This window comes from Rhagoletis pomonella, unplaced genomic scaffold, assembly GCF_013731165.1.
Source record: "Rhagoletis pomonella isolate Grant_MI unplaced genomic scaffold, Rhpom_1.0 Rhpom_scaffold_00012, whole genome shotgun sequence".
Taxonomy (NCBI): domain Eukaryota; kingdom Metazoa; phylum Arthropoda; class Insecta; order Diptera; family Tephritidae; genus Rhagoletis; species Rhagoletis pomonella.
This window is the reverse complement of record NW_023458566.1, coordinates 2,654,183-2,667,744: the sequence shown is the minus strand read 5'-3', so window position 1 is coordinate 2,667,744 and position 13,562 is coordinate 2,654,183. Positions and strand designations below refer to the sequence as shown.

Genomic DNA, 13,562 nt, shown 5'->3' with positions numbered 1-13,562 from the left:
AATGGTTAAATAAACAATTGGGTATTATGCTTTGAAGTCCCCTAAAGAGAAACATATATTCTGATAGATAAATATTGATTTCCAAGAATTCTATACCATTTCTAAGAAAAAAACAATAATTTACCCATATAAAATCCTTAAAAAACTTGGAGCGTTTTGAGCGGAATCCAAAAATTTTTTGATTGAAAAAAATAAAACAGGAGTATTCTTTTCTCGATATAGAACAATCCCAGAGGTCTTAGATCAGATCATTGCAGTCTGTGTGATATATGTCACTACTGGTTCCTAATAGAGATGAATGAAAACAGAATGAGAAAATAACTAACGGAAAAAATCGAGAGCGGTGTACACCTTTTCCACTAGTACTCAACTTTAGTTAAACTGTTAGCATTGAAAAGTGCTCATCTTCAGATCATAGAAACATTTCCAGTCCAAAGGCGAACTTTTGGACCAAGAAAATAAACTCTATGTGAACTCGTCAAGACCGAAATGGAAGTAGAAGGCACCATTTTTTTATAGAATGGAGAGTACTCACTCTACCAAAGTAAAAATACCGTAGTGGTATAATTGATAGCATAGACTTAACCGGAGCTATAACCGCCCGCAGCCGCTGGCCTGTTTAAAATCATAACTTGGCGACCTATGCTGTCGTTAGCAAGGTTGTAACTACCGCTGTAGCCCGCTTCATTCCCGCTGGAAACCCGCCAAAATTTCCTAGCCAACACGGCTACTCTATAAATCGAGCGTGTCTCAAGCGATGGATCTCAAGGCGGAGATTCGACTGCTGGTAAACCAACACAAACAAAGGAAGTGGAGGAGCACCTGAAGTCTTGCAATTTCACACTGAAATAACCCGTGGCTTTCTTGCTTCTTCACTACAAGGAACCTAACTATCTGCCCTACAAAGTATTCAGCAAACTTTTCCCCACCTGGACGAAAGAGGTGGATAAAGCGACAGACTTGTCAGAATACAGCATTCCGGACAGCTACGCGATGCCTTTTGATGTCACCGGAACATCATCTTCACAGCGATGTCCAAATGCTCTCCGACAGAAAGCACAACATTATGCAATGCAATTCAAGTTCAATTAAAACCCCTCTCCCTCTCGAAGTGGCACACTTTCTGGGCCCTCCGTTATTTGAGCTTTTAGACAAATAAGTAAGCTGTAAGGAGTTCCTGAAATGCGATACGTGTACCTAGCCTAGGGGACATCGCAGCAAATTGCGCTGCAAACGAGCTTGGGTGTATGCCCAGTAGATAATTAGGTAGGTTTTAGGGGCACCCTCTTAGTTTTTTCCTTTTAATATATGTAATATCTATACCAACTTTCCGTTTTCTACTGCAACTCATACAGGGTACTCAATGTCGCCGAAAATGCGCCACTGGATCGCTGTGAAACTGGCAAAAATATTGGTGATTTTTATAAAAACGTACTGTTGCCATAGCAACTGAAGCTTGTGATTTTTTTTTAGATAATTTAAATTTGAATCGTTCTTAGGTTACTGAACCAATCGTTTGATTAATATACATATGTACACAAAACTTCTAGAGTAAAATATGAGCATCATGAACACCCTCTAAATTTATACTTAGAAACGTAAGGTTTGGTACCAGCACCACTTTCGGCAAGTGCCCCAAACCCTATCTTGGAAAAATTTTTTTCCGACCACTCTAATGCTCCCATTGACCTATTGTAATTGTTATAAAATGTTTCTTTATTATTCACTTTCATTTGAAATAAAGCTTTTTTGGTTCATTGAAACACCCTATACAAAGGTAATTATTTTACTTTTACTTTATATAACCCTTATATGGTGCCGACGGGTTTTCTAAGTCCATAAAAAAAAGAACAATACGTATGCATACATATTCCGGCGTACATTGCCCACACCATTTTGACGTCCGCTCCCAAAGAATCAAGAGCGTGACAGACGCAACAGACGCATGACAATTTTATTGACGGCTAATATCTGAATTATGCATTCAAAGCAAGCAACGCGTCGGAAAAAGAAAATGCATACAAATAATATCCATCTACATACATACACTAGGCGACAAATTAAAGTGCACACCTTGTTCTAATATAATATTCACAATTATTTTTATGAACAATTTTTTGCATTAATTATTTTTTGAAAATATGGTTCATTCTATAACATAAAGCATATAAAGATTCACTCTTTACATAAAGTTCATAAAAATTCAAAAGTTATCATGAAAATGTTCAACTTTTTATTCAGAATTTCTAGAAAATTTTGGAGTATACCGTTGATTTTTTTTAATTTCTTTTGGGTTAGTGCTGCGAGTTTCTTCCACATAAAAATAAATGAGAATAAAATTTTTAAAAATTTTGATGATATTTTTTTAATTCTTATTGACTTTATGTAAAGAGTGAAGCTTTATATGGTTTATCTTATAGAATGAACTATATTTTTATAAATAAATAATGCGAAAAATTGTTCATGAAAATAATTGTGAATATGGGGCTATATGAATACAAAAAAGCAATTGCTTTTTTTTAAATTTCAGAGCTTTTCTCGATTTATTCAAACAATATTGAAGTAAATGGTACACAATTTTAAGAAAAAGCAATTGCTAATTTTTTATTCATACGGCCCATTATATTAGAACAAGGTGTGCACTTTAATTTGTCGCCTAGTGTACAGACATAAATATGTATAAACACACATCACACATTTCATTGTGGTTTGTGGTTAACTAATATCTATTAAGTTCAAAAAATAGCAAATAATAGAAAAACAAAAGCTTAGTAAATACAATAGTATCGTAGTTTTATTATGAAAGTTGCTTTTGCTGATCAAAGAAATAAAGTTATGGCACACTTATATTTAAAGAAATAAAATAGTGAAATTTATAAACCCAAAGAAATATTAAGTAAGTAGATGGAGCCTATTAATCGTTTGATTGCAATAATCGATAATTTTCTTAATTAAAGCTTATAAAATGATTACTTTTCTCATTCAATTAAACGTACTTAAACGATTATTTTTAAAATAATCAAAAGTGTTGCCGGACCAAAAATATTAGTATTTTTTTTACCAAAATGCCCACACAAACTCTACCAAAATACTACCAAGAGTTCAGGACAACTATAACCGTTTTGAACAACGCCGATTTAAAAAAAAAATCTTCACATCTTGAAATTCTACATCAATAAAGTCAAGCTTTAAAAATGCTTGGCGTTTATGTATTCGAAAGAGCCGTTTATTAAATATAAACTCTCGGAAAGAGATTTCTACTTAGAATTATGAGAAATGATTTTTTGAACTTAGAACCTGCTATTCGTTGTCATACCTTTGAAATGAATGCCGTCCAAAACATCGTCTGACAAAATCTTCCAAAATGGAAACATTGGTTAAGGAATATGATAGCAAATAATTGTCGTGAATTTAAGTGGAATTTATTAAAGTATCGACCTCATTGTTGTCAATGAGTCGATGTGCTCAAGCTCCTCTAACGGTAGGTCCGCGCTGTTGCGACGCGGTCAGGCCAAACGGAGAGGGATGTTATGTGTTACAAGCTGGAAATGTGTTGGGTATGTCGTGGTCGAGTCATGGTCGAGTCTAGATAAGTATGACCTCGGTCTGTTACAGTATGCAGATCTTAATGTTAGTTGTGCCCGAATTCGAGGCAGCTCAACCTCTTCATCTGCGACCAACCTGCCGCAGTACTAGGTGCAAAAACAATGGAGGAATGAGATGCAGGAATGTCAATAACAATTAATTATATATAACACAAATTTAAGACGATTCAAGTATCCCGAGGCACTCTATACTCTGAGACCTGTAGATCTGGCAGTCAAATCGTCTGCCAAATGACTGCGGCATCTTCAAAGTTGGAATTTATGTAGTAAATAAGCCCTGGGCAAAAGTTGGAGGACTCAGATAGGAAAAATGAAAAAGACAATCAACCAGTTCGGCGACGTAGTGCTGCTACGATGAGTTTTGCTTGCGTCTCCGTGTCATCTCAAAGTCACTCTCCGCTGGGTTCTTGGACATACATAGCAATATCAAAGGGAATCAAACAGCTGATGGAACAAAGTGACAACTTTATGCAACCTCTACTATAAACCAAAGAGTGAATTGTGATGTGCCAAGATCATGTAGCAAAGATTAAAAAATATGGAGAGATCTTTTGAAACTAAACCTATTTGCAATAAGCTTCATTGTCGGGAGCATTATCTTACCGGGCGTTCTGCTATTAAACCTATGCTCCAGCGCGATTTCGTATACCAACAAGTACTCTCTGCGAAAAATATAGCAGTGGATACGTGAAAGAATGCATTCACCACTTTGATGTGTCGATATCCAGGTCCTCGCCTGATTGAAAGTGTGGAAATTATTCATATGTAGCATTCCGACCTAACCTCTTCAAAATCGGCATGGCAATGACCTGCTTTAAATATATAGATTAATGTAGATATAAAAATATAGATTAATGTATCGATAATAGTATCGATAATATTGTCGTTAGATACTTATTAGAATTATCGATTAAAAAAAAAACTCGAGCGCAGTATAAATATAACGCAGGCGATATGGAGAAATATTATCATAAACGAGTTTATAACGATATCAATAAATTGATGATGGTTGTTACTTCGCTTGTGTTTTAATAATTTTCTAAAAATATTTGACCTCGAGCCGGTACAACTAATAAATACTACAATAATATCAGTAAATAAGTTTGTACATGTGTATATTACACAAAAACATCGATCACGATATCAGTGAGTACATACATATCGATATCGATAAATTCAACAATTTTTATTGAGCTTGAGGCCGTTTTTAATGAAAAACTATCGTGGAAAAGCAACAATAAGCTCAATAAAAATGTTTGAATATAATTGTTATAAGGCCATAAATGACAAAAACAGATATCGATAAATATCAAGCAAGGGCTAAAAACATATCGATTATACAGCCACTGTACATATAACGTTGACGATATCAATGAAAACATCGATTAAAATTTCGATATCAAAAACTATATCGAAATCGATAAATAACAAACAATTACATAAGAAATTCGTAGAAATTTTAAAGAAATATTTTTTCCTTTGTATGTATGTTGAATCTCTGGTTTTCTTTGACTCCACTACTAGATATGTACTGCGCCAACTTCGCAATCCCACCCATTGGAGCACTTTGCGCTGCGCGCTTGTTTATAAAAACTTAATATAAAGAAAACTAATGAAAATAAATTGTGTCAGCATATGAATTAAACGTAATTTATGCAAACTTTAAGCTATCGCTAACATAAAACGCGGCTGCCTATGTCGCAGTTCATTGCCTCATTGAATATATCGTTCCACATACATACGTACATACATACATACATTGCTACACACATATGAAGTTAAACTCCGATGTGCGGTGTATTGTTTTCGCTTCTCTATTTTCGGCGTATTCACATACGATTACGCCCCCCTGCTCTCCCACTTTATTTCACTCCACTTCACACAACACCAAACATTCAACTTTAGCACATTGTTTTCGCACCAACTAGTTTCACTAATTTTCAATTCTTTCACTCCATTACAGCGACTCGGCGAAGAACCTCGGCTTCACGGTTATCATTGATATGCGAGGCAATGGCAATTGTTCAACCAATCTAAAGACAATACTCAAAGTGCTGCAGGAGCATTTCAGTGCTAACATACACAACGTTGTGCTCATTAAACCAGATAATTTCTGGCAAAAGCAACGTGCTTCAATATCGACAAATAAATATAAATTTGAAACATCGAATATATCTATCGAAGCGCTACACAAGATAGCCGAATCTCATCAGTTGACTTCGGATTTTGATGGCACCCAGCCTTACGATCATCAACAGTGGACTGAATCGCGTCTGGCAATCGAAGATTTCTTTTGGCAGGCCAGCGATATGGCTGATCGCATTGACGATCTGCAGGAAGACTTGCAGCGCAACGACTTTGCCGAGGATGTGAATGGCGCCAAGCATTCGCTCGATCATCACAACGAAATGAAGAAGAAAATACAAAATCTGCCCATTGAAGATTTGGAATTGCAAAGTAAGAAATTGCTAGCCAAAATAAATAAGAATTCAGGTGGTGCTGGTGTGCCAGGCAGACAGGTAAGTGCAAGCAAAACCTTAAATTGACATTTAAATTGTTTAATTAAACTCTATATTTTACTACAACAACAGCCCTGTGTTGGCACTGGCGCTGACTGCGGCGGCAGCGATTCCGGTACTTCAACGCAGACGCAAAACTCTTCACCAGCTTTTCGCGCTGCCACCAACAATCCCGACATGGCCGCAGCTGTCAACAAAGCGCTGCGTCAAGTAGACCTCATACGGAATGGCCAACAGCGTCTACTAACGTTGTGGCAGCACAAGAAATCCAAATTGGATCAGTGTTTCCAGTGGCGGCTCTTCGAACAAGATTGTGAAAAAATGTTCGATTGGATTTTGCACAACCGCGATGTCTTTCAGATGTCATATGTCGAGATTGGACATAACTATTCTGTGGCCAAATCGCTACAGGATGAGCATCAGAAATTTGCTGTCGCTTCAATGAATGTATCAGTCAATATAGATCGCATACTAGCTGTAGCTGCACGTCTGATCGAGAGCCAGCATTATGCCGCACAGCACATTAAAACGCTAGCCACGCGTCTTGATCGCACTTGGAAAGACTTTGCCGCTGGGCTGGATGAGCGTACAGCAGTGCTGCAGTTGAGTGTGCTCTTCCATCACAAGGCGGAGCAATATTGCAATAGCGTTGCCTCGTGGGCAGCAGCCTGTCAAGCATCACAGCCGCTTCCATCAGACATTCAGAGTCTGGAGACAGCCATACGCACACATCAGTCACTGTACGAAGCGATGTGTCAGGCCTACACCGAAGTGCACTCTACCAGCAAAAAACTACTTTACCAACTGGATCATCTGGTGCAGGTGTGCAACCAACCACCGCCACCTGGTGTACCCGATCACCGCAAGAATAGCAGCTTTAATAAGTACGAACGTCAGAACCCGGCAGCTGACTATAGTGAGGGTGCTTCTCATGTGCTTGCCGTCATCCACCAAATACTCGGTCATCATCGTTCGTTGGAGGCGAAATGGCATCAAGAGAAAATAAGATTGCATCAAACTTTGGCGCTACGCCTCTTCCAGGAGGATGTAAAACAGGTACTCGATTGGTTGAAGAATCATGGTGAGGTCTTCTTGCGCAAGAATACCGGCATAGGGCGCAATTTGCAGAAGGCGCGTGTTTACCAAAAGTCCCATGAGCACTTTGAAAATGTCGCGCAGAACACTTACAGCAACGCCGAAAAACTGCTCTCTGCAGCGGATGAGTTGGCGCGCAGTGGCGAAGCAGATCCGAATGAGATTTACTCTGTAGCACGCGAGCTGGAGCTGCAAGTGGCCAGTTTCGCTGAACGCGTTGAGCAGCGGCGCCGGCGCTTGGAAATGGCTGTCATATTTTACACGCACGAAAAGGAGGTGGGTCATCTGTGTATATATTTTCTTCTTGAAACTGATACTCAAACCTTATATATACGTATGTACATTAATTTTAGGTGACTGCTTGGATCGATCAACTGCGCACCGATGTTTCCACTGACCAAACAATGCTCTCTCAAGAGAATCTCGAAGGCATTGAACGCCATCTGCAGCAATTTCGTGAACAGCAGGAGAGCACGCTGAAAGGTTGCATGCAGACTATTGCTCAAGGCGAAGCTCTACTGCAGGAAATGCGTTCACTTGAGTATGATGAAAATAGCGTATCCATATCGGGCCTGGAAACCACTTTGGAGAAATTGACAAAACAAAAAGTGGAATTGGAGGAGCTGTGGTCTGCGCGCCAATATCGCGCTGATCTAATACTGCGTTTACGTTACTTCGAACGTGACGCAATGGAGTTATCATCACAATTGGAAATTTGGTCGGAGGAGCTGCAGCATGCCGACTTGTCGCGTGACTATCAAAAGGCGGAGCAATTGATACGCATGCATAACGACTCTGTAACCGACATACAGAACACAACTTACGAGGTGCTACAACAGGGACAAGATTTGCTTCAAATGTTCGAAACTGCTGGCATCATTTCGATGGCAGATGCTACACACACAGCGCAGGCGCGCATACAGTACCTCCTGGACTTTTTGGGTGAACGTGAAATTGACCTTGAGGAACTGTCTGAGGCGAAGCGCGCGAAGTTGGAACAAGCTGTACAGTTGTGCCAGTTTCAAAATGATGCCAATCAAGTAATATCGTGGATACGTAATGGTGAAGCAATGCTGGTTGCCAGCTTTGTTACGCCAAATAGCTTACAGGAGGCAGAGCAGCTACGCAAGGAACACGAACAGTTTCAGGTGATTTTGTGTAACACTGTGTGTGTTCATTATTACCATTTTATAAATTCTCTATCCTTATTTGCTCTAAATAGGTCGCCATTGAGAAAACACACACCTCAGCCGTGCAAGTGAAATATCGTGCCGATGCTCTCATTAATGCCAATCATTACGATCCCCAATCGATACGTGAAATTTCCGACGATGTCACCAAGAAGTGGCAACAGTTGGTTACGTACGCTGAAGAGCGTCACAAACTAGTTACCGCCTCAATGAATTTCTACAAAACCGCCGAACAGGTGTGCTCCGTGCTCGATAGCTTGGAGCGTGAGTACCGACGCGAAGACGATTGGTGTGGCGGTGGTGGCTCTAGCGACAAAGCGCAAACCATTGTGCAATTGATTTCCAAGCATCAGGAACAAAAGGAGGCATTCCTCAAAGCGTGTACACTTGCACGTCGCACCGCCGAAACATTCCTTAAATATGCAAATCGTTCACAACAGTACTACAAGTATCAGACGCAGGGTAATTGCGAGACACATGTTCGCACCATACTCGACAAGTTGTTGACTCAGGAAAATCAGGTGCTCGAATTTTGGACACAACGCAAGAAGTCGCTGGATCAGTGTCAGCAATTCGTGCTGTTTGAGCGTAGCGCAAAGCAGGCAATCGAATGGATACACAACACCGGCGAGGCATATCTCTCGTCACGCACGAATCTCGTGGGTAAGACCCGCGAAGAGACCGAAGGTCTGCTCAAAGAGCATAACGAATTTCGCGGTACCGCGAAGGAAACGCGCGAGCGTGTAAAACTGCTAATACAGTTGGCCGATAGTTTGGTTGAGAAGGGGCATGCGCATGCTAGCGCCATCAAGCAATGGGTGGCGTCTGTGGATCAAAGGTATGGGAGATTCGAGTTATTGTGTTTATACTATTTGAATATGAAAATTAATTTTCTAATAGATACAAGGACTTTAGTAATCGCATGGACACTTATAGAGAGCAGTTGGAGAAGTCACTAGGCATGGCAAAAGCTCTGCCTGCTGAGTCGGATGCGAATTCTTCTATTAGCTCTGCTTCCGGTAAACAAATTTTAATAAGATTCCCAAAACAAAAAAATATGTTCGTTAAAATTGTGTTGAATAGCCTTTACCTTGTAAAGTCTGGCTCCTGAATTTTAATTGTTATTCACATTTATCTTGCAGGTTCCACAACGGATCGCCACTCAGATCCTTCACTGGAAGCCAAACTCACCACATCGTCAACAGCCGCATCGAAAGAAATTAACGAAGAAAAACGTAAATCGGCACGTAGAAAAGAGTTTATTATGGCCGAATTAATGCAAACTGAACGTACCTATGTAAAAGACTTGGAAACGTGCATCAAATGCTTCCTTGAAGAATTTCGCACTGGTCTGGGTGTACCAGCAGCATTGGCCGGCAAAGAGGATACCCTCTTCGGCAACATACGTGAAATTTACAATTTTCATCAAAAAATCTTTCTACGCGAATTGGAAAAATACGAAACTATGCCCGAAGATGTTGGTCATTGCTTTGTCACGTGGGCATCAAAATTCGATATGTACGTGTATTATTGCAAAAACAAACCAATTTCGAATAATTTGATGGTACAACATTCGGGCACTTATTTCGATGAGCTACAACATCGACACAAAGTTGAGCATCCATTGCCTGCGTTTCTAATCAAACCAGTGCAGCGCATTACAAAATATCAATTACTACTTAAAGATTTGCTCTCTTGTTGTGAGGAGAGTCATGGTGAAATCAAAGAGGGTTTGGAAGTAATGCTAAATGTGCCGAAGAAGGCGAACGATGCAATGCATTTGTCATTGTTGGAGAACTGTGATGTACCCATAGATAATTTGGGTGAGGCAGTGCTGCAGGATGCATTCCAAGCTTGGGATACCAAACAATTGATACGCAAGGGGCGTGAAAGGCGTGTGTTCTTATTCGAATTGTATTTACTCTTTGCCAAAGAGGTGAAGGACTCAAATGGCTCTGTAAAATATCAATTCAAGAGCAAACTCATGACAACCGGTTAGTGATAAAAAAAGCTAATTAATAAATTACATTTATTAAATTGAGTCGTTAATCGCCTTTTTCAGATATGGGTATCACCGAACACATTGAAGGCGATGAAACTAAATTCGCTGTGTGGACGGGACGTTCACCTATGCTCTCTGATTGTCGCATCGTTTTGAAGGCGAATAGCCTGGAAACCAAACAGGTGGGTTCCAAGATATGAAGTATGAAGATAATTTTTTCTTAAATCAATAGCTCTATACATATAGTACATCCAGTGTGGAATTACCTATGTAAAAATTATTTTAGGTTAAAAAAATTTATTAATTTCAGCGATACATACTCATGAAGAATCAAATAATAAAAAATATCACAAAGAAGTCAATTTCCGGCAGCTAATAGCATATTCTGCCATTGATAAGCTTTTTTTTAGATTTGTAGTAATTATGCAACTGGTAGGCCTTAGTATGCTCTAGAGTTGCAGCCTTTCCCTTGTCAAAATATAAGAAAAGTAGTAGGATGTCCCCACAACAACTTCATCTGAATTCAATTCAGAAGACCCAATAAAACACGAATAATTATCTTTAAAGCCTTTGAGGATTTGAGGTGTATACCTCGCCTGTTGTAACTTTGCTGTATTTTGGTCTACTAAAAAGAACGGCTCTGACCTTACCGCTGCCACTCTGGCTAAAATTATGCTTCATCGTCCTACAACCCGATGCCCACAGCAACTGGATACGATACACGATCGTCTTAATGACCATCGGCTCACCTCACCTTCAAACATCCACCGATTTTTGAATTACTTGAGCAACATCTTCAATGTATCCTTGGAGCATCTACGCGACAGTCAAGTCTGCGTAATTAGAACTACTTAGATTTATATCTGACCAAATATTTCATTTCGTCCTAAAAGAGAATTTCGATCCCTGGTCCAGCAGAATCTAAAAATAGAAAGAGTTTTTTTCTAACTATGGTCGCAGGCTTTGACAAACCCTCAAATATAAAACGTCTGTCATGAAAAACATCTCGGAAAACCATTTGCCGGTATAAAGCTCTAGATTCTTCGTCCAACGGCATAACATAAATTTGTTAGCTCCAGATATTCCTTTGTTATATTTCGATGTTATCCTTTGCGAAGCCATTATCGTTCACTTTACATTTTGTCCTTTTATTTTCTTCTAGGTTTGGGTCAAGAAAATGCGTGAAGTTATGCAAGAAACCTGCTTTTCGGGCACATCTCTTACGCTACCTAAGTCACCAGCAAAGAATTCAGGCTCATCACAACGTTCATCACGTGATCTAGATGAACCATTGACGGAGAACGATCATGATCGTTGTTCACTGGCCAGTTTCGGTTCCGGCAATACCACAGATAGTGACAACAAGGTAAGTGATTTTAGTTTCCAAAGTATTTGAATTTATACACAGTGCATAAAAAATACATATATGTAACGGCAAAGCAACGATCTTATGGAAGCATAAGACAAGTGTACGTCGGCATTTTTTGCAAATTTCAAAGTATGTACATATGTACGTACAAAAAATTTAGGAAGCTATTTATCATGCACCTTTTCCTATTTCACGCCACCTTTTCAATTTTGTTACATTTGCTTTGAATTAAATTTAATAGCTGCATTTGCCAACAATAAAAAACGAGGCGTGTGAAAACTCAATTCGATCATCACAAAGGCATGTTTTGCGAATATTTTCAAACAAATGTCTAAGCATTTTACGTTTGTTTTTGATGTCTACAGCATGCACGTTCTTGTGTATGCCTTTTAAGATATCTCAATACGCGTGATAATGAAACCAAAAAATTAATATTTATAGCACAGTCGCCCGCTGACAAGCTTTTCTATAAAATTTGAGCTTTCCCTTCAAGCTTTACTCATGCTTAAGTACCCATAAACCCTAAGTATTTCCTTCTGAAAATAAATAAACAAAAAACAAATAAATACATATAAATAAGGAAAAAGCTTCCAGTTGCGGTCGAAGGCCAACAAACATCTGGCCGGTAGCTTTTTTTTACGCCGCCTGCTGTGACATTGCGCAATGCGTTTGCCACTCACTCCTAAGCGTGTATCAGGCAAAGACTGCATTTGGCCTACCTCACTTGGCAATTTGGTGTACATTTGTGCAGGGGTATTCAGTTTTGTTCTTACATATGTTGTATGTAAACTTTGCCGTCGTTTTAATGACTTTAGCGCTTTCCAGTCATCCCTTGCGCTCACAATGTGATATGGTGTAAGCACTCTTCTGAGAGCGGGAATGAGCGAAATGTAAAAGGGAGAATGCAAGCATACGCTCACAACACCCCCATAAAAGCTTTCAGTATGTAATTATTTACATTTAATTTATGCGTTTTTTTTTTGCTCAGCAGCGCGCTGTTCACACATACACACATACTAGCGCATCTGTAGATACGTTTATTTTGATACGCAAGACTTTTTAATATTAATTTGATTCTTAAGACTTTTAAAAGATTAAGTATATTTAAGCATATTCCATATTATGATTATCATAACATTTCAAATTATAATGAAAAAATATATCAAGTGTCTATAATTTTGAAAGTGGCCAAGTCATTTCATACCTCTTATGCTTAAATTACCGGTTACTTGTAACCTAAAGCAAATGTAATAAACTAACTTATAAATTTATGAGAAACCGTTTACCTACGCGTACTAAATATCAATTTCTAGCTTTACTTTCATCCCTGCTTACAAAAAATGAATGAGCTGACAGCAGGTTATTCACTGATAATATATCTAATAACCTACTCATTGATGGCAGGTCTACTTCTATTGGATGTCACATTATGTGACAAGCGCTTCGTCGGACCCGCAGAAATTCAGAAGTTGGCAGTTGACAATGCATCCATCCTTTGGTGTATATGGCTGTCAAGCGTCGAGTAACCAGAAGGTGACCAACCACCCTAAACCCAGTATACCTCTTCCTTTCATCAGCGATAAAGTTCGGGTGGCCATCGGGAAAGCAAAATATCCAAAAGCCATTATCTGCATAAACACTCAGATAACTCGCTGTCTAAACCGTAACCACCTCTGGGAGAGAACTGCCCTATGATGTAGTAGCGTCGACCTTTGACACCGCTTGCAACTCTATGCTACTAGAAGATATCAAAGATCAAAGCCTGAAATAATTAAACAACGG

At 39.1% G+C, this 13,562-nt stretch overlaps 1 protein-coding gene across 1 annotated transcript in view; it reads left to right on the top strand.

Moving 5' to 3' along the window:
* Positions 1–13,562, top strand: part of LOC118747679 (triple functional domain protein) — a 183,585-nt gene that overhangs the window by 40,557 nt on the left and 129,466 nt on the right. Inside the window, exons 2-9 of the mRNA XM_036481744.1 lie at positions 5,569–6,124; positions 6,197–7,495; positions 7,573–8,367; positions 8,442–9,247; positions 9,310–9,428; positions 9,552–10,403; positions 10,472–10,593; positions 11,574–11,777. Coding sequence (XP_036337637.1) covers positions 5,569–6,124; positions 6,197–7,495; positions 7,573–8,367; positions 8,442–9,247; positions 9,310–9,428; positions 9,552–10,403; positions 10,472–10,593; positions 11,574–11,777 — 4,753 coding nt within the window. The remainder of the gene's footprint in view (positions 1–5,568; positions 6,125–6,196; positions 7,496–7,572; positions 8,368–8,441; positions 9,248–9,309; positions 9,429–9,551; positions 10,404–10,471; positions 10,594–11,573; positions 11,778–13,562) is intronic.